A 25,810-nucleotide genomic window follows, 5' to 3' on the forward strand; every position below is an offset into this window, starting at 1 on the left:
TCAGGTTTACATCTTCTTTTTTTTCTTTTTTCCCCAGAAGTAAACCTAAATTTTTTAAATTTTTTCTTCAGATTTAAAGCTTTTTCTTTTATTATTTTTCCCCAGAAGTAAACCCAATTTTTTTATTATTTTTCCCAGAAGTAAACCTAATTTTTTTTTTTTATTTTTCCCCAGAAGTAAACCTATTTTTTTTATTATTTTTCCCCAGAAGCAAACCTAATTTTTTTTATTTTTTCCCCAGAAGTAAACCTAATTTTTTTCGGCTTTTTTGTTGTTTTTTTCAGGTTTAAACCTTATTATTCTTTTTCCGCGGAGTCAGCCCTGCCTTTTTCCCGCAGCCCAGCCCCGCTTTTTCCCGCAGCCGCCGCTGATTTTCCCGCCCCCCCCCCAGCGCCGACCCCGCTTTTCGCGGCGCTCCAGCCCCGGCTCCCCCCGGCTCGGCGCCGCTTTTCCCCCCACCCCTCAAACCCCGCTCCCCCTCGGCCCCTTTAACCCTTCCCGCGCCGCTCTGCCCCCCGCGCCCCTCTCCGCGCCGTGCATGCGAGGAGGGTCATGAGTTCCTACTTCGTCAACCCGCTCTTCTCCAAGTACAAAGGCGGCGAGTCCCTGGAGCCGACCTACTACGACTGCCGCTTCCCGCAGAGCGTGGGCCGCGGCCCCGCCGCCGTCCTGTACGGCCCGGGCGGGGCGGCCCCGGCCTTCCAGCACCCCTCGCACCACGTCCAGGAGTTCTTCCACCACGGCGCCTCGGGCATCTCGGGCTCCTCGGGCTACCAGCAGAACGCGCCCTGCGCCCTGGCGTGCCACGGCGATGCCTCCAAGTTTTACGGCTACGAGGCGCTGCCGCGGCAGGCGCTGTACGGCGCGCAGCAGGACGCGCCCGCGGTGCCCTACGCCGACTGCAAAGCCCCGGGCGCCGGCGGCGGCGGCGGCGGCGGCGGCGGCGGCGGCGGGGCCGAGGGGCAGGGCGGGCACCTGGGCCAGAGCTCCTCGCCCAGCCTCATGTTCCCCTGGATGAGGCCGCACGGTGAGCGCTTTCCGCTTCTGTTCTTGTCCATGTGATTTATTTCTTACCGGGAAGGGATTGCTATTTTTTTTTTTTTTTTTCTGTTTGTCGTATTTTATTTTATTTTTTTAAATTTTTTTTGTGGTTTTTCTGGGGTTTTTTGGGGGTTTTCTTAGGGGTTTTTTGATTTTTTTCGGTGTTTTTTTTTTGTTTTGTTTGTTTTTTGGGTTTTGGGTTTTTTTATAGGTTTTTTGGGGGGTTTTTTAGGTTTCTTTGGGGGTTCTTTTAGGTTTTCTTTTAGTTTTTTCTTTTAGTTTTTTTGGGGTTTTTTTAGGGTTTTTTTTTAGTTTTTTCTTTTAGTTTTTTGGGGGTTTTTTTTAGTTTTTTTTAGTTTTTTCTTTTAGTTTTTTTTGGGGTTTTTTTAGGTTTTTTTTTTAGTTTTTTCTTTTAGTTTTTTTTGGGGTTTTTTTAGGTTTTTTTTTTAGTTTTTTATTTTAGTTTTTTGGGGTTTTTTTCTGGGTTTTTTTGGGGTTTTTTTTGGTTTTTTTTTAGTTTTTTTTGGGTTTTTTTCCTCTTTTTTTTTTTTTTGGTTTGGTTTTTGTTTGGTTTTTTTTTTTTTAATTTTGGGGTATTTTTTTTTCCCAGAAGTAAACCTAAACCTTCTGTAAAGTAAACCTTCTGTTTTGTTTTTTTTAACGGTATTTTTTTGGTTAATTTTCTGAGGGGGCTCATTCGGAGGATTCTTTTTTGGTATTGTTTTCATTTTAAAATGTTTTTTTTTCCCCCCCTTATTTTTTCGGGGGGTTTTAGGGTTTCCTTTTAGTATTGTTTGGATTTTTAAAGGGTTTTTTTTCCTTTTTTTGAAGGGGTTTTAGGGTTTCTTTTCGGTATGGTTTTGATTTTTAAAGGGTTGGGGTTTTTTTGCTTATTTTTTGAGATTTTTTGGGGGGTTTTCTGGGGTGTCTTTTTGGGTTTTAAAGGGGTGTGTGTTTGGTTTATTTTCTGAGGGTTTTTGGGGTGTCTTTTGGGGTTTTAAGGCTGTATTTCTGTTGAATTTTCCAGGGGGTTTTGGGGTGTTTTTTGGGGGGCGTGTCTGCGGTTTTAAGGCTGTATTTCTCTTTATTTTTTCGAGGTTTTTTCCGGGCGTTTATGTGAGGTGTTTTTGGGGGGTTGGGGGCTTTTATTTCTTTATTTCCTAAAGGGATTTTTTGTTGTCTTTTTTTGGAGTATTTGGTGGGGGTTTCGGGGTTTTTGGTGGCATCCCAAGGGTGGTTTTGCTTTTCTGGGCCGGTGGGGCTTGGGTCGTTTTGTTTCTAATTTTTTGGGGGGGTTTTGGGTCCATTTTTAACGGTCTCGCCTGTTCTGGTGAGGTTTGGGGCGGTTTGGGGCGAGTTCGGCGCTGCTTGGGTTGGGTTCAGTGTCTGGGTCGGATTCGGGCTCTTTTGGCGTTGCTTGGGTTGGATTTGGGGCCTTTTTGGGTGGGTTTGGGGTGGTTTTGGTGCTGGTTGGGCTCTTTCGGGGCTGGCTTTGGTGTTTGGGTCGGATTTGGGCTCTTTTGGAGCTCTTTGGGTCGGGTTTGGGTCATTCGGGCGCTGCGAGAGGCGGCGGAGGGGGGAGAGAGGAGACGGGAGGGGAATTGGGGAAAAAGAGGAGAAAATAAGGAAAAAAGAGGGAAAAAGAGGGGAAAAAGGAAGGGAAAGGAGGGGAGGGGGAAAGGAGAAGAAAAGAAAATGAGGTTGGGTTGTTTGGGTTGGCTTTGGGTTGGGTTTGGCGCTGTTTGGGCTGGAACTGCCGCGTTTGGGTTGTTTGGGGCTGTTTGGGTCGGGTTTTGTGGGGTTTGGGGCTTTGGGGGCCGTTGGTGTCTCGGTGTGGGTCTGGGGGTGTGTGGAGGTGTTGGAATGCAGCCGAGCAGGATTCCCCCCTTCGGCCCCAAAATCCCAGCCTTTCACCCCAAAATTCCCAACCTCTCAGCCCCAAAATCCCAGCCTTTCACCCCAAAATTCCCCCCTTCAGCCCCAAAATCCCAATCCTTCACCCCAAAATTCCCAACCTCTCAGCCCCAAAATTCCACCTTTCTGCCCAAAATTCCAATCTTTCACCCCAAAATTCCACCTTTCAGCCCAAAATCCCAGCCTTTCACCCCAAAATCCCGACCTTTCAGCCCCAAAATTCCACCTTTCAGCCCAAAATTCCACCTTTCACCCCAAATTCCCAACCTTTCACCCCAAAATCCCAGCCTTTCACCCCAAAATCCCGACCTCTCAGCCCCAAAATTCCACCTTTCACCCCAAAATTCCACCTTTCAGCCCCAAAATTCCACCTTGCAGCCCCAAAATCCCAGCCTTTCACCCCAAAATTCCACCTTTCACCCCAAAATTCCACCTTTCACCCCAAAATCCCGACCTTTCAGCCCCAAATTCCCGACCTTTCAGCCCAAAATTGAGGCCTCTTAGCCCAGAAACTCAGACTTTGCGCTCCCAAATCTCTGCCTTTTTATCTCTCTCAAGGTTCTGACCTTTCCTCCGCGAAATTCCGGCCTCTCCTCTCGAAACTGAGACTTTCTGTGGCGGAATTCCGGCCTCGTGTCCTAAAACTGGGACTTTTACCCCCAAATTCGGACCTCCCAGGCCTCCAACCCCACAACCCCGAGCCTTTATCCCAAAATTCCGAGCTTTGGTCTCAAAATCCCGACCCCCCCCCCTCTCCCAGCGCGCCCATCCTCGCTCCCCTCATAAATACATTTATTTTCATGTTTTATTTTTCAAATAACGGCGATAACAACCTCAGCCCTAACCCGGACATTCGAATATTTTTGTATTTTTTTAACGAAACACAAACCGAGGGGATTCCCTGAAAAAAAAAAAACAAAAAAAAAAAATTAAAAAAATAAAAAAAAAAAAAGAAAAAGAAAAGCTGAAATGGCGCTAAAAGCAAAATTTGGGGGTTTTTTTTAGGGCTTTTTTTATGGCTTGCCTGGAGGGTTGGCTGTAAGATACGGCTCCCACGAGGTTGTTTGCGTGTTGATAAGAGCAGCGCTCTTAAAAATGTCAAAAATGTCAAAAATGCCCCTTTTTAACCGCTGGGAGACGCAGCCGGGGAGGTGGGACCCGGGCCGGAGCGTTTCCTAATTTTTATACAGACGTTTATTTATTTATTTATTTATTTTTTAAATTTATTTTTTGTTATTATTTCATGTTGATATCGCTGTTATTTAGGGTTTGTGTCGTTATTATTTCATCACGCCTCCGGAGGTAAAAATTGCAGCAGGGAGGGGGGAAAAGAATTAAATTAATTTTAAAATTAAAAAAAAAAAATTAAAATTAAAATTAAAATTAAAATTAAAATTAAAATTAAAATTAAATAAAAAAAAACTCAGCCTGGGGCTGTGGGGTTGGGATTAAAAAAATTACAAAAAAAAAACCCCCAACAATAAAAAAAAGAGCGGGGAAATTCAAAATAAATGAATAAAACGCGGGGGAAAAGGAGGGAAATAATTCAAATTTCAGCCGCGGGTAATTCGAACCATGTGAGGGGTTTCAGGGCGAGAACCGAACGGTCCAAAAGCGTCCAAAATAACCCAAAAATAACCCAAAAAAAGGGCGAAAAAGGGGGAGAATTGAGGCCCGGGGGCTGCGCCGGAGGAAAATTCGTTATTTATTTATCCGAGCTTTGACCCGCGGGGAGCTGCAGCCGGATCCGCGCCTTTTTTCCCCCAAAATAAATTGATTTTCTCATTAGCGCCGGAGGAAGTGCAGGGCTGCAGCCTCGGCGGGTTTGGTTTTAATTTTTATTTTTTTTTCCTGCTTTATTTTGATTTTTTTTTTGGATTTTTTTTTCCCTCCCCCTTCTCTCTGTCTGCGTTTGCCCCTCCCGCGTTGGTTTTGCTGAGGAGGAGGAAAATCCTCGGGGCCGGGGCGGTTTTGAGGGGAAAAACGGAGATTTTGGAGGAATTTGGGCAAAAAAAGGAGCTCCCAAACCCCCACCCCCCCTCCCCTTCCCTGTCTGTGTTTTGGGGCGAATGTGCGGAAAATGAGAAGAGAATTTTGGGGTTTTGTGGGGTGGGGGGAAAAGGGGAAAAAGAGGGGAAAAGGGAAGAAAAGGGAAAAAAAAAAAAGGAAAATAAAAGAGGGGGGAAAAAATGAAGGAAAAGGGAAAAAGGGAAAGAAAAGGGGGAGAATGAGGGGAAAAGGGGAAATAGAGGGAAAATGGGAAAGAAAAGAGGGGGAAAAGGAAAGAAAGAGGGAAAAGGAGGAGGGGAAGAGAAAGAATGAGGGGGAAAGGGAGAAAAAAGAAGAGAAAAAAGGAGAAAAAGAGAAAAAAATGAGAAAGAAAGGAAGAAAGGAAGAAAGAAAGAAAAGAGAAAAATTAAAATAAAATTAAAATAAAATAAAAATAAAATTAAAATTGAGGGAGAAAGAGGCTGCTGAGGGCTTTGAGCTGAACAACGCTCCTCTCCTAGGAAAAAATTGATTTTTTGGGGGATTTTCCCCCTTTGGGAAGGGCCTTTGTGTGTGAAAAGGGGAAAAAGGCAGAAAAAGGGGGGAAATTGGGGTGAAGGGATTGAAAATGGGTTAAAAGGGGGGCAGAAAGGGGGCGAGGAAAAGGGGCAAAAAGCGAGCGAGAAATGGGCAAAAAGGGGTGAAAAGGATGAAAAAGGGGCAAAAAAAGCGATGGGAAACGGGTAAAAAAGGGGTGGAAAACGGGGAAATTGAATAGGGGTGAAAAGGGGCAAAAAGGAGGCGATGAAAGGGACGAGAAATGGGGAAAAAATGGGTGAAAAAAGGGACAAAACGGGGCCAAAAGGGGCGGGAAAAGGTGAAAAAATGGAAATTTTGGGGTTTTTGCCCCAGCGAGCTCGGCCGGGCGGGGAAAGGCGGGGGTGAAGCTCCAGGGAGAATTTTGGGCCTTTTTTGGTGACGTTTGCATCGGGGGTTTCGATTGGTGTCATGTTTGGGGGTTTATTTTTAATTTTTGGGGGTTTTATTTTTAATTTTTGGGGGATTTTTGAGGGTTATTTGAGGGGAGTTGGTGTTTTGAGGGGTTATTTTGGGGTTTTTTATTATTATTATTGTTATTCTAAGGGTTTTTGGGGATTTTTACTGTTTTTTTTCTATTTCTGAGGGGTTTTTTCCCTGATGTCCCGTAGGTTTTTTGTTTTCTTTCTTTTGTGTTGTTTTTGTTTGTTTGGGTTGGGGTTTTTTTCTTTTTCTTTCCCTTTTTTCGTGTTCCTTGGGAGGGGATTTCTTCACCTTCTCAAACCCAAACCAGCACTAATTGTTCACCATTTTCCCCCATTTTTCCCCCTAAAAATCCTTATATATTCTAAAAAAACCCTATTTTCCCCCCTTTTCCCCCCAAAAAAATCATATAAATTAAAAAAAAAAAAAATTCCCCCCCTTTTCCCCAAAAAATCCTATATTTTTTAAAAATTAATTTTCCCCCCAAAAAATCCTATATATATATATATATATATTTTAATTCGATCTTTTTCCCCAAAAATCATATATATTTTTAAAAAATTCTATTTTTCCCCCCAAAATCCTAGACTTTTAAAAAAAATTTCTCCTTTTCCCCCAAAAATCCTATAGGTTTTGGAAAAATTATATTTTTTTCTCAAAAAAATCCTATATATTTTTAAAAAAATCTCATTTCCCCCCCTAAAATATCCTATATATATTTTTAAAAATTCTCTTTCCCCCCCTTAAAAAATCTTATATATTTTTTAAAAAATTCTCTTTTTCCCCCAAAGAATCCTATATATTTTTTTTTAAAATCTCATTTTCCCCCTAAAATATCCTATATATTTTTTTTGAAATTCTCATTTTCCTCCTAAAGAAATCCTATATATTTTTTTAAAAAATTCTCTTTTCCCCCCAAAGAATCCTATTTATTTTTTTTTAAATTCTCTTTCCCCCCCCCTTAAAAAATCCTATATATTTTTAAAAAAATTCTCTTTTCCCCCCAAATAATCCTATTTATTTATTTATTTATTTTTAATTCTCTTTTCCCCCCCTTAAAAAATTCTATATATATTTTTTTAAAAATTCTCTTTTCCCCCCAAAGAATCCTATTTTTTTTTTATTCTCTTTCCCCCCCTTAAAAAATCCTATATATTTTTAAAAAATTCTCTTTTCCCTCAAAATATCCTACATACAATCCTATATAATTTGTTAAAAAAAATCCCCTATATATATATATATTTCCCAAAAAAAATCATATATATATATAAATATATATATATAAATATATATATATTAATTTTTTAATTATATATATATATAATTTTTTTTTTACTCCCCCCCCAAAAAAAACCCCTATATAATCCACATTAAAAAATCAAATTTTTGGGGTGTTTATTTATATTTTTTTCCCCCCCCCCGTTGTATTTCGGCCGCCAGCCCCGGGCCGCCGCAGCGGCCGCCAGACCTACAGCCGCTACCAGACGCTGGAGCTGGAGAAGGAATTCCTGTTCAACCCCTACCTGACCCGCAAGCGCCGCATCGAGGTCTCGCACGCGCTGGGGCTGAGCGAGCGCCAGGTGAAGATCTGGTTCCAGAACCGGAGGATGAAGTGGAAGAAGGAGAACAACAAGGACAAACTGCCCGGCGCCGCCCGCGGCGACGAGGAGAAGGCGGAGGAGGAAGGCAACGAGGAAGAGGAGAAGGAGGAGGAGGAGAAGGAGGAGAGCAAGGACTGAGCGCGGCGGGACGGGCCCGGCGCTGCGCGGCCGCGGCCGCTCCCGCTGCGCGCCCGTTCCGCGGCCGGGGGCTCGCCCCGATCCCTGCGCTCTCGGGGGGGGGCTCAATCCCTTTTCCCCTTTTCTTCCAGGTTCTTCCCCATTTTGCCCAATATTTTCCCCTTTTTCCTAGGATTTCCCCTTTTTTCCCTAACATTTTCCCCTTTTTTCCCTAACATTTTCCCCTTTTTTCCTAATATTTTCCCCATTTTGCCTAATATTTCCCCATTTTTCCTAGTATTTCCCCTTTTTCCCTAACATTTTCCCCATTTTTCCTAATATTTTCCCTTTTTTCCTAATATTTCCCCATTTTTCCTAATATTTTCCCTTTTTCCTAATATTTCCCCATTTTGCCTAATATTTCCCCTTTTTTCCTAACATTTTCCCCATTTTTCCTAATATTTTCCCCATTTTCCCTAATATTTCCCCTTTTTTCCTCATATTTTCCCTTTTTTCCCTAATATTTTCCCCTTTTTTTGGTAATTTTTCCCCCATTTTTCCTAATATTTTGCCCTTTTTCTTTTGTAATTTTTTCCCCCTTTTCTTCCTAATATTTCCCCATTTTTTCCCCTAATATTTCCTCCTTTTTTTTCCAAATATTTTCCCCTTTTTTTCCTAATATTTTCGCCCAATACTTTCCCCCTTTTTTTTGGTAATTTTTTCCTCCATTTTTCCCAATATTTCCCCCCCTTTTTTCACTTTTTTTTCCTCCTTTTCCCCTCTTTTTCCACCCTTTCCCCTTCTTTTTCAGCCTTTCCCCCTATTTTCCCCTTTTCTCCTCCTTTCTCCCCTTTTCCCTCATTTCTCCACTATTTTTTCCTCATTTCCCCCCCTTTATCCTCCTTTTCCTCCCTTTTCCCCTCTGTTTTATCCCCATTTTTATCTTTTTTTTTAACCCCTTTCTAAGACCCTTTTCCCCCTCAATTTTCCCTCCCTTTCCCCCTTTTTTCCTCCTTTCCCCTCCTTTTTCCATCTTTCCCCCATTTTTAATCCTTTCCTCCCCCTTTTTATCCTTCCCCCCTCCTTTTTTTTAATATTTTTTTCATTTTTTAATCAATTTCCCCATTTTTAAAAACAATTCCCCTCTTTTCAATCCTTCTTCCCCTTTTTATCCTTTCCCCCTCCGTTTTTAAAGTAATTTATTCTTTCCCCTCATTTTTTTAATCCTTAACCCCCTTTTTATTATTTTCCCCTCCTTTCCCCCCCTTTTTTTCCTCCTCTGTTTTCACCTCTTTCCCCCCTTTTTGTTTTTGTTTCACAATTGGGGGAAAAAACCGGATTAAAACTGAAATTACGCGGCTGAACCGAGTCATTAACCCGGGCTGGTCCCAGATTTGGGATTTCCCTTTCTGACCCTCGGAGGAAATCCCAAATTCCCGCTTTTTCCTCCCATTTCCCCCCCTTTTTTCCCTTCTTTTTTAGTTTTCCCATAAATTGTGTGTGGGAAAAAATTGGATTACAAACGGAATCGTGAGGGGGATTCAACCAGGCTGGGCTGGAAATGTCCTTGCTCGGCCCCAATTTGGGTTGCGGGAGCATTTTTAAATTTAAATTTCCTTTATTTGTGGGGTTTCTTCTCCCACTTCCTTTTCTAAATCCCACAAAGGGGTGAAAAAAGGAGGGGGAAAGAAAAAAAAAAAAAAAAAAAGGATTAAAAATGGAATTTAAGGCTAAAACCTGAAGGAACCGAGTTATTCCAGAGAGTGGGAATGAAACGGGAGCGAAATCTCCCAAATCCGGGTTCATTCCAACACCTCGGACTTTGTCCCGCCTTTATTGGGGATTTTTTTGGGGGCGATTTTTGCTTTTTTAAGGGTTTTATTTCCCCCTCACGACCCCGGGGTTCTTTTCCCCGATTTTCCCGATTTCCCCCGGAATTTTCCCTTTTCCCTGCGGGCTCAGCCTCACCCGGCCCGGCCCCAAATTCTCCTTTTTTTAAGGAATTTTTGGGAATCCCCGCCCAGGCCGAGCCTCTCGTCCCTCCCTTTGTTTCTTTCCGTGTTTTTTTTCCCGTGTTTTCCCACATTTTCCCCTCACGATTTCCCACATTTTCCTTTCAGTGTTTTTCCATGGGTTTGGTTTTTTTTTTCCCAGCCTTATTCCGTATTTTTTCCAATATCATTTCCACGTTTTTCCCGTGTTTTTCCAGCGTTATTCCGTATTTTCCCCAATGTTTTTTCCCGTGGTTCTCCGGTGTTATTCCACATTTTCCGCGCTGTTTTTTCCCCGTTTTTCCCCCGTTTTTCCCCACCTTTCCCCGCCGCTGTCCCCGAGCGCTCCAAGTTCTTCCTGTGCTACCTTGAGGGAAAACCTGCAATAATTTTAATGATCAACCCTAATTAAGCGAAGCAGGGGAGGGGCTTCCACACCTTCGAATTCGCTCCCAAAAATTTTAATTTAAAAACGGACCAGGGGGAGAGCGAGCGGCCCCGATGCAAGCTACTAAGTAGCCAAAAAAAAAAAAAATTAAAAAAAAAAAATAATAATTAATTAATTAATAATAATAATAAATAATGATTAAAAATAATAATAAAAAATAAAAATAAAAAATAAAAAAAAAAAAAACAACAAACCTTGTATTGTACTTATCACTACCTATAGAAGGAGTCATGCTTTGGAAGTATTTGTAATGCGGTTTTATTGTCGTTTGTTGCTGCTTATTTTCTTGGAAATAATTAATTGATGATGATGATGATGATGATGATGATGATGAAAAAATGAAAATAAAAAAATTAAAAAAAAAAAAAACACCAAAAAAAAGACCCCAACAACTGAAACTGCCTAGTTGAGAACGCACAGCATTGTTCTTATTTTATTGTGCTTATAAAAGTAGCGTAGGAATCAATTGCACTGAATGTAGAGTTATTATCTATTTGTCTTGACTTTTATCTGTTCATGCTCGGGAAATGGAAAAAAAAATAAAATAAAATAAAAAAATTAAAAAAAAAAAATCCGGGAAAAAAAATATATTAAAAAAAAAAAAAAACCACCAAAAAGAAGTCGTCGTCTGTTTTTATGTACGGGAAAAAAAAAATTTCAAAATGATAATAATGAAAATAATAAAATGATGATTAAAAAGCGAGCTCGTGGTTCTGAGTGGTTCCACCTCCGGACTCCCGACGGGAAAATATTAAAAATAAAAATTAAAAATAAATATTAAAAATAAATATTAAGAAAAGGGATGAAGAGGAAAAAAAAAATGAAGAGAGAAGAAAAAAAAAACCCACTTCTGACCAGCGTGGATTCGTGTTGTATCCGAGAATTAATTCGAATTAATTCCAATTAAAGAATCAAAGGCTCACAGCGAGCGCGGCGTCGTCTCTGCTTCACCTCCAAATCACCCCCGGCTGCCAAAATTCCACTTTTTTGGGGGAAAATCCCAATATTTGGGGCAGTTCTGGAGGATTCCCCCGGCGGGCGGGGCAGGAAAACCGAAATAAATGAAATTATAAAAACCCTCGTTCAATCCGCCCGGAGCTGCGGGGGAAATCCCAATAAAATCCAAATATTGAAAGATTTCGGCGTTTTGGAGCCTTCGCGTCGCCTCTGGGAGGGTGGGGAAGCCTTGGGGTGAGGGAAATTCGGGAATTTTGGGGTTTTTTGGTAAAAATCCCGTGGGAAAAATCGGGGAATGGGTGGGAGGCGCCTTTTCCTGCCGGAATTTTGGGTGGAATTGCGGCGATTTTGGGGCTGTGGGGGGGGGGGGAAATAAAGGGAATACTGGGAATTAATGAAGTTAATTTGGTGATTAATTTATTCATTTATTCGTCCCTCGGTTCTTTTCTTTCCCCCCAGGTGGGAAAAAATCGCTTTTAAAATTTCTCCTTTCTTGCCCCGCAGCCAGCACGGAAAGCGCTTTGTTATTGTAATTATTCGTATTAATGTAATGATTGTTATTAATGTAACGATTCTTATGAACGATTATTTTTATTAGGGTTTTAATATTCGCAGTTATTAATCCCGCTTTTCCTCACTGCTGCACTTTTACATTTTATTCCATTTAATTCAACATTTGAATTTTATTTGAATTTAATTTTTCGCGATATTTTATTTTATTCCCGTCCAAAGGACTCTGCCCTCCTCCGAAATGATGAAAATCCCCAAATGTTCCCCAAAATTTCCTCGAATCCGACTTTTGCACTGAATTTCTTCGACTTTTCTCCATTTTCTTCCTCCTCGATTTTTTGAGTGACAAACGAAGAGAATTCCTTGAAAGGTTTGGAATTGGTGGAAATTGGAAAGGGGAAGGGAAAAAATGGGGAAAAGGGGGGGAAAAGAGGAAAAACCAGCGCAAGAAAAAGGAAAAACTCGCGTGGGAATGTGAATTTTGGGGAATTTTCGGCTCAATTTTGCCTCTGGAATGGGGTTGGGAAGAGGAAAAACGCCCCAAAAAAACGGGAATTTCAAGGGATGCTCGGGAATCGCCCGAAAGCCCCAAAAATCCCGAAAAATGCGAATTATTCCGGGTTTTTTCCCCGCGAGAGGCGGGCGGGGGAGGCGAGGGCTTTATCGGCCAGAATCGCGCGGTTCGTGCCAAAAAATCGGAGTTTTTGGGAATTTTTATCGCGTTTTTCCTACGAGGAGATTTCCCCCCTCTCCCTTTATCACGGGAGGGATGAAAGGAGGAAACCATCAAAACCATAAAAAACCCGCAAAAAAAACCCCCAAAAAAACCAACAAAAAAAACCCCAAAAACGGGGGAAAATTAAAGATATTCCGCTTTGCCGCTTCCAAATAAAATCAAATTAAAATTATCTGCACAAGGGGGCGGGGAAGAGAGGGAGAGCGCATCAAAGCGGCTGGCAATAATCATCATACAGCCGAAAAAAGCCGATTTTGCGGCGCATTCGTCATCCGGAAAGCCCAAATCCCGGCCCGCCCTGGCATTTATCGGCGCGCCTGAAAACGATGGAATTTGATGGAATTTGATGGAATTGCTCTTTTAGATTTTTTTAAGGGGGGGGGGGAATAAAATGTTGATTTTTCACTTAGCGACGAGGCGGAAAAAAAATGAGAAAAATTAGATTTTTGCTTTATTTTTCTTTATTTTATTTTTTTTTATGTGTGCGCGCCGCGTTTTTATGGGGGGGATTTAAATTTAAATGATCCCGGAATGATCCTCGCGCCGGAACGACCGAAACGACCGAAATTACCGAAATTAAACCCATTCCCCGCCGCCTGGAATAAGAAATATCGGCCCATTGCCGCTTTTTATGGAGCAATCCCATTTTCCTGCTCTGCCCCTTTTTATTTTGCCGGAGTCGGAGAAATCGCTTTTAATTTACGGCTCCGATCGCGCCTTAATGCGGCCGTTTAGCGGCAAAAATTCGTTTATTTTCCTTATTCTGCCCCCGAATATCGGCAATGAGACAACGAATTTCTGGAGCGTTAAATTCTTTTTTTAACTCGCTGGATTTTTATTTATTTTATTTATTTTATTTTGTGTGTGTGTGTGTTTTAACCCAGCTCGAAAGGAGGAGGGGAGGAAACTCCGCCGGGCGCTTTTAAAATTAAAAATAAAATTAAAAAAACCCGCAAATTCCCTTTTAGTCGGTCCAACTCAGACTTTTAAAGATATTCTCGTATTAAAAAAAAAAGGGGTTTTAAATTTAATTTCTGCTGAAATCCCATCATTGATTTTAGGAGCGGAGGGTGGTGGTGGAATTGGCCGCCAAAATTCGCTCCCGTGTTGGCTTTTACCATCAAAAATTTTATTTTTTTGGGGGGTACTTTGTGTGGGCTTTTGTGCATTTTTGTGTATTTTGTGCAGTTTTTCTGTGGGCGATTTTTGGATATTTTGTGGGGGACTTTGGGCTTTTTTTTTGGGTTTTTTTTGGTTTTTCTGGGGGTTTCCCCCCCCCCCCCATTTTGGAATTTATTATGGTGGGAGAAAGGAAAATAAATAAATAAAGGAAGAAATGGGATCTCCATTGTGCTCGGGAACTGTTGAGCTCGGAGCTTCCCCCCTCGTAACTTTTAATTACCTGTTATAAAATTTATTGGCGGTTTGTAAAGCGAATAAAAGGAATTTCCCGTCCATCCGGTGGCGTTACAACCTTTGTGTCCTCCGGGCGGCCCAGACACGGGGGGAGAAAAACCAAATAAAGGCAAAGAAAGGCAAAGAAAGACAAATAAAAACAAATAAATCCCCCCCCCGCCACCGCTCCGGGCTCGCTTTATTAATTAAAATTAAATTAATTACCTGCCGGGGGAAAACGGGGCCGGGTCTGGCCTAAAAATAAGCGGGGGGAATGGGAATAATTTGAATTTTTGGGGTGATTTTTACAGCTGGAGGTGCTGGGGATAAAAGAGGATTTTTTGGGGGGGTTTAGGAGGATTTTAGGGGCGTTTTAGGAGGATTTTAGGGAGGAAAAGGCGGGTTTGGGGCTTTAGGGGGAGGAGGAGGAGGAGGAGGATCCGCGGTCGCTTTTTGTGGTTCGCGGGTGCCGCCGAACAGGCCTCGACAAGGCCCAAAAAACACCAAAAAATGGCATTTCCTGGTCCCAAAATCCAGATTTTCCAGCCCTTTCCGCGCCCCCGGGCAGGAAAAAAAATAAAATTAAAGAAAATAGTAATTTTTTTAAAAAAAGGTACACCCCAAAATCATAAAAAATAATATTTAAAAAATCACAAATTCCGCCCCCAAAATCGCGGCCTCCCCCTCTCTGGGGAATACAAAGGGCGGAAAATTAAAATTCGGATTTTTTTCCTTTGGGACGGCGGAGGAAATCTCGATTTTGGGGCGGAATTTGGGGTTTTCCAGGTTCCCCTCAGGATGGGGAAGGAAAAGGGGAAACTTTGGGGCGGAAAAGGTGGGAAATGGGAATTTTGGGGCGGAAAAGGTGGGGAATGGGAATTTTGGGGCGGAAAAGGTGGGGAATGGGAATTTTGGGGCGGAAAAGGTGGGAAATGGGAATTTTGGAGCGCCGGACACGCCCAGGGCAGGGAGGGAAATGAGGGCGCCCCGAAATTCTCATTTTCCCCCTTTTTTTGGTGCATTTTCCATTGAATTAAATGCATTTTAAACTCGTCATTTCCCGGGTTTATCCCCCCCACCGCAAGGCGCTGCATTTTTTGTTGTTTTTTTTTTAATATTTTCTCCTTTTTCTCCCCCCGCTCTCCTTTTCCCCAATTAAAACGAAAATTAAAACCAAGATTTCCCCCAGTCCGAGCGAGCGACCGAACCAAACCCGCGGCCGAAAATTCAATGTATTCAACGCGCATTTGAACGCCCGAAATTGAAATTTCCACCAACAGCGCGGCCGGGGAAAGGGGGGCAAGGAAAGGGGGTAAAAAACCCACTAAAATAAGGTAAAAAAAAGCTTAAAAAAGGGGGTAAAAAAGAAATAATGTCGGGGCAGAACATGGCGACAGAGCGTTTGCACTCGTCACGGAAAAAAATGCAACGCATTCCTGGTTGTTTGCAGAAAATTTACAGCTGAGCAATAAAAGTTTACGACTGGATCACAAGTTGGATTGGCCACAGGAAGTCATGTGGACTCCATCCATGAACGTGAACTTTTTATTGTGGTTTCTCTGATGACTCTTTCGCAGTTCTGCTGCCTGGAACAGCCCAAGCGCTGCCAGGGCTACGCGGGGTTTTTTGGGTGTTTTTTTTTTTTAAATTAAAAATATTTCATTTATTTTATAATTTTTTGGGGGTTTTTTTAAAGTGGGGTGTGTGCGGGGAGTTGTTGTTTTTCTGCCGCGCGTTGCGGCCGCGCGGCGTTGTTGGGGGGTTTCGAATTAATTTTTTAATTTATTTATTTTTTTTATTATTATTATTTTTTTTAAGATTCGTTTTAAAATCGATCCGAAACTAATCTAGAAATTCATCTTTTAGTTTGCTTTAACTTCATTTTTAAAATTTATTTTTAATTCAATTTTGAGTTTATTTTTAATTATTTTTTTTTTACTTTACTTTTAACGCATTAAATAATTTTTTATAATTATTTTTCCCCTCGCAATTAATTTATTTAATTTTATTTTTTTTTTTTTCGGAACGGGTTTAAAAAAAACCCCGATATTTTAATTTTTCCCCCTGATTTTTTGGGTTTTTTTTTAATTTTTATAATTTTTTTTTTTTTAATTTAAATTCCGGGTGTTTTTCCCGCTGTTCTGCCCCCATCGCGGCCCCCTCGCCGTCTCCCCGGGGCTGGAATTCTTTTTTTGGGCATTTTGGCATTCACGACTTTACTGCTGTCGCCGCCTCTTCCCCCTCCCCTCGGGGCCAGCCCAGCGCTTCCTCCTCGCGCCGCGCTCCCAAAATCCCCCTTTTTATCCCCACTCTCCCCCACCCCAAAACTCCCCCTTTTCCCACCCTAAACCCCCCCAAATTTTTCAAAACCCCCGTTCCCGCCGCTTTCCAATCGGAATTTTTTTTTATCGGGCGGTTTTTGGGGTTTTTTTTGGTTGTTTTTTCCTTGCGGTTTTTTGTTTTTTTGTTGTTTTTTTTTTTTCGGCGGCTGCGCGGAGCTGAGCGGCGGCGGCGGAGGAGCGGAAAAGAGAGGAAAGAAAAGAGGAAAAAAAGAGGAAAAAAAAGGAGAAATAAAGTCGGGCAGGAGGGGAAGGGGGAGCCCGGTAAGTGTTCGCTTATTGGTTCAGATGCGCGGCTAATGATGCAGAACGCGAGGAGGAGGATGGTGATGGTGGCGATGATGATGATGATGCGGCGGGCGGGGGAAGGAGCGAGGCGGAGAGAGAGAGAGAGAGAAAAATAAATAAAAAATTAAAATACTAAAAAAACCCAAAAAAATTAAAAAAAAAAAACCCCAAACCCTGTGATTTCTGCTTAAAAAAAACCCCCAAAACCCCTGTGATTTCTGCTTAAAAAAAACCCCATTAACCCTGTGATTTCTGCTTAAAAAAAACCCAAAACCCCTGTGATTTCTGCTTAAAAAAATAACAAAACCCCTGTGATTTCTGCTTAAAAAAATAACAAAAACCCCTGTGATTTCTGCTTAAAAAAATAACAAAACCCCCGTGATTTCTGCTTAAAAAAATAACAAAAAACCCCGTGATTTCTGCTTGGGGAAAAAAAAAAAAAAGAAAGAAAAAAAAAATCGGATTTTTTCCCTCCCCTCTCAATGCCTGGCTTTGGTATCGTTGGGAAAAATGGGAATGAAAATGAAGGAATGGGGTTTGTTTGTGGAGAAATGGTGGAAAAAATGAGGTTACAGTGAGGAAAAGAAATAAAATAGAGGGAAAAAGGAAGGGAAATGTTCAAAACCGCGGTTCGGGTGGGAAATAATGAAATAAATGCGTGAGGGCGCCGCGCATGCGCAGAGGGGCGGCGCGGGCAGGGCGGCAATGAATGAGCTGCCGTTAATTAATTAATTAATGAGCTGCCGTTAATTAATGAGCTGCCGTTCATTGGGGACGGCCCCTTCCCAAGCCCCACTTTGCGCCTCTCCAGGATCTCTCATGATATTTTAGGAATTTTTAGGGTTTTTTTTTTTTAGGATTTTCCCCCAGTTCCGAGCCCACCCCGCGGCCTGCACGGGGTTAATTACTGAATTAATGAATTAATTAATATTCAGAGGCAGCTCATTGCGAATTAACCCTTCCAGCCCCAAAGCTCCTCCTGCCCGGCGCTTTTCTGGCCTTCCTCAAATCGGATTTTTGGTGTAAAATTCTCATTTCTGGGGTTTCGTCCCCGCGCTTTTGGGGCATTTCAGGCACTTTTGGGGAATTGATTTGGGGCTGTCCTGGAAGCGCCTTTGGGATTTATTTCCATGCAGGGCCCTCCCCCTCCCTTTATTTCTATTTTTTATTTATTTTTTATTTTTTAAAAATTTCTATTTTTTATTCCTATGGTTTATATCTCTTTTATTCCTATTTTCCCGCTTATATTTCTCATTTCTTTATCTCTCTTTTCATTTCTATTTTTTATTTCCATTATTATTCCCATTTCCATTCCTTTTTTATCCCTATTTTTTATTTCTCTATTTATTTCCACATTTAATTTCTACTTTTATTTCCCATTTAATTCCCGCTTCTACTTCTATATATTTATTTCTATATACTTATTTCTATCTATTTTTCTTATATTTATTTCTATATACTTATTTCTATCTATTTTTCCTATATTTATTTCTATATACTTATTTCTATCTATTTTTCTTATATTTATTTCTATATACTTATTTCTATCTATTTTTCCTATATTTATTTCTATATACTTATTTCTATCTATTTTTCTTATATTTATTTCTATATACTTATTTCTATCTATTTTTCTTATATTTATTTCTATATACTTATTTCTATATATTTATTTCTATCTATTTTTCTTATATTTATTTCTATATATTTCTTTTCCTATACCTATTTCTACGCCTTTTATTTCGAGATTTCTATTTTTATTTCTCATTTTGTTCCTATATGTATTCCTCTTTTTATTTCTATATATTTTTATTTCTATATATTAATATATATTAATTTCTATATCTTCTTGCTCTTTTTGCATCTCATTTTACTCCTATTTTCTTATTTTAATTCATATTTTAATATCCATTTATCAATCTATATTTACTTTCTTCTATTTATTTTTCATTCCCTTTTTATTCCCTCTTTAATTTCTTTTTGTACTTTATTTTTTTAATTCCTATTTTTTTTTTTTTTTAATTTTTTTTTTGCCTCCCCTTTCTCCCAGACTCTAAGCCCGGCTTAAGGAGGGGCCGCGTTTAATCCCTGACCCTTTTTATTCCCGTCCTACCTTGGAGCACCTTCCCCCATCCATCACCTGATCCCTCCCCTTTCCCTGAAAACCCCCCGGGAAAAACCCACAAAAATCCACAAAAACCCCTTAAAACCCCCCCCAAAAAATTCCCCAGCATTTCCCTCCACACCTTGAATTAGTCCCATTTTTGGGACGTAAAAAATAAAAATAAAAATAATTTGAATTTTCCACCAGAATTTTCACCGGGGCTTGGGAAAAACCCAGCCCAGGGCGGGGATTTGGGGTCATTCCTGAATTTTTTGGGTGTGGTGAAAAGGGGGGGGGGGGGTTTGGGGTGGAAAAAAAAAGAGATTTTGGTGTGAAAAAATGGAATTTTGGGGTGAAAAAAAAAGGAATTTTGGGGTGAAAAAAAAATGGAATTTCGGGGTGAAAAAAAAAAAGGAATTTCGGGGTGAAAAAAAAATGGAATTTTCGGGTGAAAAAAAAAAGGAATTTCGGGGTGAAAAAAAAATGGAATTTTGGGGTGGGAAAAGTGGATTTGGGGTGGGAAAAGTGGATTTGGGCTTTTCGGGAACCTCCGCCCCGCCGGTTTTGGGGATGACGCCGTGGTTGTTGTTGTTGGTTTTTGTTGTTGTTGGTTTTGGGTGATTTTCCACCAAAAAAGGGCCCCGGGAATCCAAAAATCCCCGGAATTCCTGGTGGGGGAAGGGAAATTCTGGCGCCGCCGACTTTGGGGGGAATCGGACACAAAACGAGAAATTAAAAAAAAAGAAAAACAACAACGCGGGAAAAGAGAACGGGGAAGGGAAAAAACCCCAAAAAAGGGCAAAATTCCCCCAAAAAATCGGAATTTTGGGAAAATCCGGGAGAGGCTCGCGCCGACCTTTGGGGCAGGGAATTATCGGGGCCCAACCCGGCGCCGCCGTCCCTTTATTCCATTTTATTCCATTTTATTCCATTTTATTCCATTTTATTCCATTTTATTCCATTTTATTCCCTTTTTCCCCCCATTTCTTTCCCCTTTTTTCCCTTTTCATTCTCTTTTTTCCCCCCTTTTATTCCTCCATTTTTCCCTGATTTTTTTCCCCGATTTTTCTTATTTTTTCCTTATTTCCCCCCCTCTTTTTTCCCCCCTTTTCCCGGTGACTTTTATGCTCCTCCCTCCCCGTTTTATTCCTATTTTTAATTTCCCTCCGAAACCCCCCCAAAACTTTGGGGTGAAAAACGCGAGGGAAAAAAGTGGAAAAAAAGAGGGAAAAAAAAGGTGAAAAGCCCCGATTTCCGCGGGTTTTGTTGCCGCCGGAGCGGAGTCGTAAAGAGAATTTTATGAGCAAACAATGAGCGTTTATTGGAACCACATGATTACAGAAATGGGAGCTTTAAAGCTGCTTTTTTATGGGGTTTTTTTTGGGGTTTTTTTTTTCGCCGTTTCTCACCCAAAATTCGCCTCTCCCTCCCCCTCCACGCGCCAGGCCGGAATTCCCCCAAAAAAAAACCAACAAAAAAACCCCAAAAAAGCCCCCAAAAATCGATTTTTTCGCGGTGTTTTGGCGTTTTCTGGCGGCTGCGGGGCCGGGGAACATTTTTAGGATGTCGGGTTTGATTTATACCCTTGGAAATTGGGTTTTTCCTGCCTTTTTCTCCGTTTCTTTTTTTTTTTTTTTCCTTCTTCTTTTTTTGGCCGAATCCCGCTGGAAAGCAGAGGGAATTAATTTGGTGTAATGTGGATTTATTGGGAATTGGGTTATTGACAGAACCGCAGGAAATCGCGGATTTTTCGCCCATTAACCGGGGTGGAAAAAGGGAATTAAATTAAATCGGGCAGGTCGGGAATTAAATGATGGGGTCCGCAAATGAGAGCGGGCGCCGGGAAAATTAAATGGGGAGGGGAAAAAAATAAAAGAATTAAGTGAAGAAATCGAGTTTAAAATAAAAAATTGGGTGAGAAAATGAAAGAGGGAAAGAGATTGTGCGGGGGAATTGAATGGGAAGAAATTTAAGTCGGAGAATTAAATGGGGGAAAAAAAAATCAGAGTTGGAGAATTAAATGGAGAATGAGGATTTGGATGTGAAAATTCAGCAGAAAATTAAGATTAAAGCAGGGAAATTCAATGGAAGATAAAGATCAACTCAGTGGGAAAATTAAGATTTCAACGGGGAAAGTCACTGGAATATAAAGGTTTGAATGGAAAACTAAATAGAAAATAAAGATTTAAATGGGAAATTAAATAGAAAATAAAGATTTGAATGGAAAACTGAATAGAAAATAAAGATTTAAATGGGAAATTAAATAGAAAATAAAGATTTGAATGGAAAACTAAATAGAAAATAAATATTTAAATGGGAAATCCAACGGGAAAATAAAGATTTAAATGGGAAATTAAATAGAAAATAAAGATTTGAATGGAAAACTAAATAGAAAATAAAGATTTAAATGGGAAATCCAACGGGAAAATAAAGATTTAAACGGAAAATCCAACGGGAAAATAAAGATTTAAATGGAAAATCCAACGGAAAATAAAGATTTAAACGGGAAATTCAACAAAAAATTAAAGATTTAAGCAGGAATTGGCGCCGCGGTTGATTTCGAGGGTTTGTTTGCATTTTCCGCGAGGTGAGGAGTTCGCCGGGAATGGAAATTGCGCAGCCGCGCAGGGGGAAAATTTCCATTTTTATGGGAGGTCGAACACGGAGCGGACGCGATAGGATCTTCCCCTGCGGGGTTTATTTTTATTTATTCCCCACCGGAAAAATCCCAATCGTGCCCAAAGGCGAGCGCGTGGGCGAGCGAGGATCCCGGGTTAATCCGCGAAAAAAAAAAAAGGAAAAAAAAACCCAAATAAACAAAAAAAAACCTGGAAAAAACCCAAAAATTCTTAGAAAGAGGCGATTTCCCCCCCCCCCCCAAAAAAAAAGGCGGATTTAGGGGGAAATATTTTGATTTTTCAGCGACGCTTTTGGGGTGGTTTCCATGGGAATTTGGATTTCTGAGGAGTCGTGGGTTTTGTCCTGCAGTTTTGGGGTGAAAAATGGAATTTTTTGTGGTTTTTTTTTTTTTGTTTGTTTGTTTGACCTCCAGGTCTGGATTTTGGGGAGTAAAGGCGAGGGGAGCTGCAAAAAATGGAATTTCAAATTCCGGCAGAGAAGAGGAAATCGGCTTTGGGCAGGGGTTGTTCTCAGTTTTTGGAATTTTTGGGGCGATTTTGGGCGATTTTGTGGCTGATGCTGGCAGAGGTTTCCTCCTTTTGTGGGGGAAAAAAAAAAAATCCAAGTTTTCAGTGGTCGGGGCAAAAATTCAAAATATTTCGGGCGGATTAGGAAATTGGGGGATGAAAGGAGAAAATCGGGGTGGAAATCAGGAAAAATGGGAAAAAGGGGGAAAAAAGGGGAAAATAAAGGGAAAATAAAGGGAGAAATTGGGAAAATGGGGAGGAAAAGGTGGAAAATTGAGGGAAATGAAGGGGAAAATAAAGGGGGAGAAATGGAGAAAAAAGGGGGAAAAAAGGGAAAAGAGAAGGAGGGGAAGGGAAAATAAAGGGGGGAAAAAGGGAAAATAAAGGGGGAAAAAAAGAGAAAGTAAAGGGAAAAGAGAAAGGAAAAAGGGAAAATAGAAAGGAAAAAAGGGAAAATAAAAAGGAAAAAAGGGAAAATAAAAAAGGAAAAAAGGGAAAATAAAAAGGAAAGAAGGGAAAGGGGAGAATGGAGGGGGAAAGAAGGAAAATAAAGAGAAAAAAAGGAAAAGTAAAAAGGAAAATGAAAGGGAAAATAAAGGGAAAATAAAGAGGGAAAAAAGGAAATTAAAGAGGGGGGGAAAGGGAAAGTAAAGGGGAAAAAATGGGAAAAAATGGGAAAAAAGGGGAGAAAAAAAGGGGGGAAAAAGGGGGAAAAAATGGGGAAAAAGGGAAAAAAAGGGAAAAAAGGGGAAAAAAAAGAAAAAAAAGGGGAAAAAGGGAAAAAAAGGGAAAAAAGGGAAAAAAAAGGGGAAAAAAAAGGGAAAAAAGGGGAAAAAAAAGGGAAAAAAGGGAGGAGGAGGCGAGGGCGGCCCCGTCTCCCGCCCGCGGCCCCGCCAGACACAAACACCATAAAAAGGCGAATTTGGCCCCAATTGCGGTGTCTGGCCGAGCGTCGGGCGCACCTGGCTGTAAAATCCCCTTTGTGCTCCAAGGGCCGCGGGCAGCGGGGGCGGAGGAGCCCGAAAGGACCCGAAAACGCCCCCAAAAAACCCCAAAAAAAACCCCAAAACATCCCAAAATTAGAGACGAAACTTTATATAAAAATAAAAGAGTCGGAGAGATGGAGAGAGGCAAAAAAAAGTTTAAAAAAAACGCTTTAAAAAGATAAGTGAAGTTTTTTAAAAGTACAAAAAACCCCTAAAAACTCTTAAAGAGTAAAACAGCTAAAAACCTTTTTCAAAAACACTAAAAAACAACCATAAAACTTTTAAAAAAATTTGAAAAAAACCTCGAAAACCTTTTAAAAATTATTAAAAAGCCCATAAAAAAACCTTTTAAAAACCCTCAAAAAACAAATTGAAAAAAAAGGGGGTGAGAGAGATGGAGAGAGGCAAAAAAACAACCCCAAAAAATAAAAAAAAAAACCCTAAAAAAAACCCACTGAAAAAATCCTAAATATCTTTAAAAAACCTAAAAAACACCCTAAAAACACCCTAAATATCCTAAAAAAAAAACCTAAAAACACCCTAAAAAACCCCTAAATATCTTAAAAAAAAAACACTAAAAAACACCCTAAATAACCCCTAAATATCCTAAAAAAACCCTAAGAAACACCCTAAAAAAACCCCTAAGAAACACCCTAAAAAAACCCTAAGAAACACCCTAAAAAAACCATAAAAAACCATAAATATCCTAAAAAAACCCCTAAAAACCCCCTAAAAAACCCCTAAATATCCTAAAAAAACCCCTAAAAAACCTTAAAAAAGTAAAACCACCCCAAAATCCGAAAAAACCCAACAACAACAAAAAAAAAAGGACGGAGAGAGAGGAAAAAAAAACCCCAAGAAATCCCAGAAAAAGCCACTTAAAGAAGCCCAAAGCGCGCTGAAAACGCCCTGAAAATCAGCAATAAAGGGAATTATTTGGTGCTCGCGATTCGGGGCCCCCGGGAGGTGCAAATTGGGGATTTGGGGCGGATTTGGGGCGGATTTGGGGCGGATTTGGGGCGGATTTGGGGCGGATTTCGGCGGCCGCTTTTGAACAGCGCCCCCAAGCGTCGGAACCTCGCCAGCCTGGGGCCAGCCCGGGCCTTGCTTTGCGATTTGATTTTTTATTTTTTTTCCCCCTTTTTTGGCCTCAGTTCCGCGCCTGGAATTTGAGGGGGTTTTGGGGGATTCGGGGGTCGGGCCGTAGAAACCCCCCCGCGGCTCGCAGAGAGCCCAAAATCTCCTTTTTCCACCCCAAAAAATCCAATTTATAACGAACTTTTCCCTTTAACCTTTCCCCCCTTTGGCCGTCCCGAAATGCCCAAATCCATCAAAACCTCCTCGATTTTCGCTTTCTCCTCCTCCCGGGCGGGTTTGGGGCAGGAATTTTGATTTTTTCAAACAACTTTTTAACCATTTTTTACATTTGTTTAACATTTTTAAACCTTTTTTAACCTTTTTTTTTTTTTTTTTTTTACATTTTTACGACTTCTCCGTCCCCTCCTCTCAGCTTTTAAATCACCCCGAGCCATAAAAAGCGATAAGGCTCCAAAATTGATAAGAAACAGCCCCAAACCGGTGGTTTTGGTTTTTTTTTTCTTTTCACCCCCTTTAAAATATGAAAGAATTGAAGCAAATCCTGAAATATTGGGATTTTCTGCTCGATTAAAATGCATCAATCGGCCCCAAATAAACGCGTCCGTCCCGGCCCTAAAAAATAAATAACGGCGATTGAAGCGATTTATTTCCGTTTTTATTTTTATTGTCATTATTTCCCGGATCATTATTGCGATTCTTGTTCCAGCCCGGCTCGCTGTGATTAAACCCCCGCCCGCTTTGGGGCAAAATAAAGGGAAAAAATGGATTTATTTCCCCTCAATAATGGCGATTTTTCACCCCGGAGTTTTGCCCCAAATCCCCGATTTTTAGGGGGGGATTTTTGACCCTTTGCCCCCATCAGCAGCGCCTCTGGATTCACCTTTGATAAAACAGGAATAATTCGCTTTTTTTTTTATCATTTTTTGCCCCAAAATCGCCCCCGGCCTCTCCTCTTCCCCCCTCCCCACATTTTTGGGGATTTTCGGGAATTTTTCCCCCCAAACCCTCATTTTTTTAAAAAAATAAATAAATTCTTTTCCAGCAGCCAGCCCGGCTCTGATTTTATTTATTCCCCCGGAAATTCCTCCCTGCTGCCTCAGCCGCTTTTCCACCCCCAAAAAATTGGGATTTTCCTGCAGCAGATTAAACCAAAAAACCCCCAAATTTACCCCAAATCCGCCCCCTTTAGGAATACCCCCATTCCCTGTGGGCGAACCCCCGATCCGCGGGGTTTTTCCCATTAAAATCTGAATTTTCCTCATTTTTTCCTCGCTTTTTTTTTGGGTGTTTAACCACCAAAATAAATTAATTAACACACACAATATTTTTGGGGGGGGGGGTCCCGTTGGTTTTTCTCGCTTTTTTTTTGCTGCTAAACTTTGATTTTTTTGGGGGGAGATTTCCGCGGGGAGTTTCATTTTTTTGGCCTCTCTTTTGTTGGGGATTTCGCCAATAAATCCGGGCAGGAGCAAAAAATCGCGAAATAAATCATTCCCCTCCCCCTGCCCCAATTAAAAGCAAAATTCGCCAATTAAAACCCCTCAAAAATAGGAAAAATAAACCCCAAAAATCTCCTTAAAGCTGCCCCAAAAAGCGCTCTGGAGCCTGGGGATAAAATGAGAATTTTCCGGATTTTTTCCCTCCTCCCTCCCTCCCCCTGGACGTGTTGTGACATTTGCCAGAATTCCCTTATTTTTGTTGTTTTTTTTCCTTCTTTTTTTCTCCTTTTTTTTTGTTTTTCTGGAATATTTTTCCAGCCGCTGAAGGATTTAAAAAGCGATTCCCCCCCCCCCACCAATAATTATAATTATTATAGTAATTATTCTCTTTTTTTTTTTTTTTGCCCTAAAACTCCAAGGGCTCGCCCCAAACTTTTGCTGCCTTTCCCCAAAAATGACCCTGAAAATGAAAATAAAATTAAATAAAATTAATTCCTTCCTCCAGGCGGGAAAAAGAAAAAGGGAAAAATTAATGGGAAAAGGCCCCAAAAAGCCCCATCCTGGTGCTAAAATCCCATTTTTACCCACTTAGGAGCTCTAAATCCCAAATAAATGAAATGAAATCAGGGACAGGGGCTTGAATTGAGATTTTTGCGTGGAGAAATGTGGTTTTTTGGGTAAAATCAATCAT

General features: G+C 40.9%; 1 protein-coding gene across 1 annotated transcript; it reads left to right on the forward strand.

The window, feature by feature from the left end:
• The first annotated feature begins 552 nt into the window (after window positions 1-552).
• Window positions 553-7,703, forward strand: HOXC8 (homeobox C8). The gene is made up of 2 exons (XM_066567707.1): window positions 553-1,027; window positions 7,405-7,703. The coding sequence occupies exons 1-2, from the start codon at window positions 553-555 to the stop codon at window positions 7,701-7,703; spliced, it is 774 nt and encodes a 257-aa protein (XP_066423804.1).
• The last annotated feature ends 18,107 nt before the right edge of the window (window positions 7,704-25,810 follow it).

Source organism: Molothrus aeneus, chromosome 30, assembly GCF_037042795.1.
Source record: "Molothrus aeneus isolate 106 chromosome 30, BPBGC_Maene_1.0, whole genome shotgun sequence".
Classification (NCBI taxonomy): Eukaryota; Metazoa; Chordata; class Aves; order Passeriformes; family Icteridae; genus Molothrus; species Molothrus aeneus.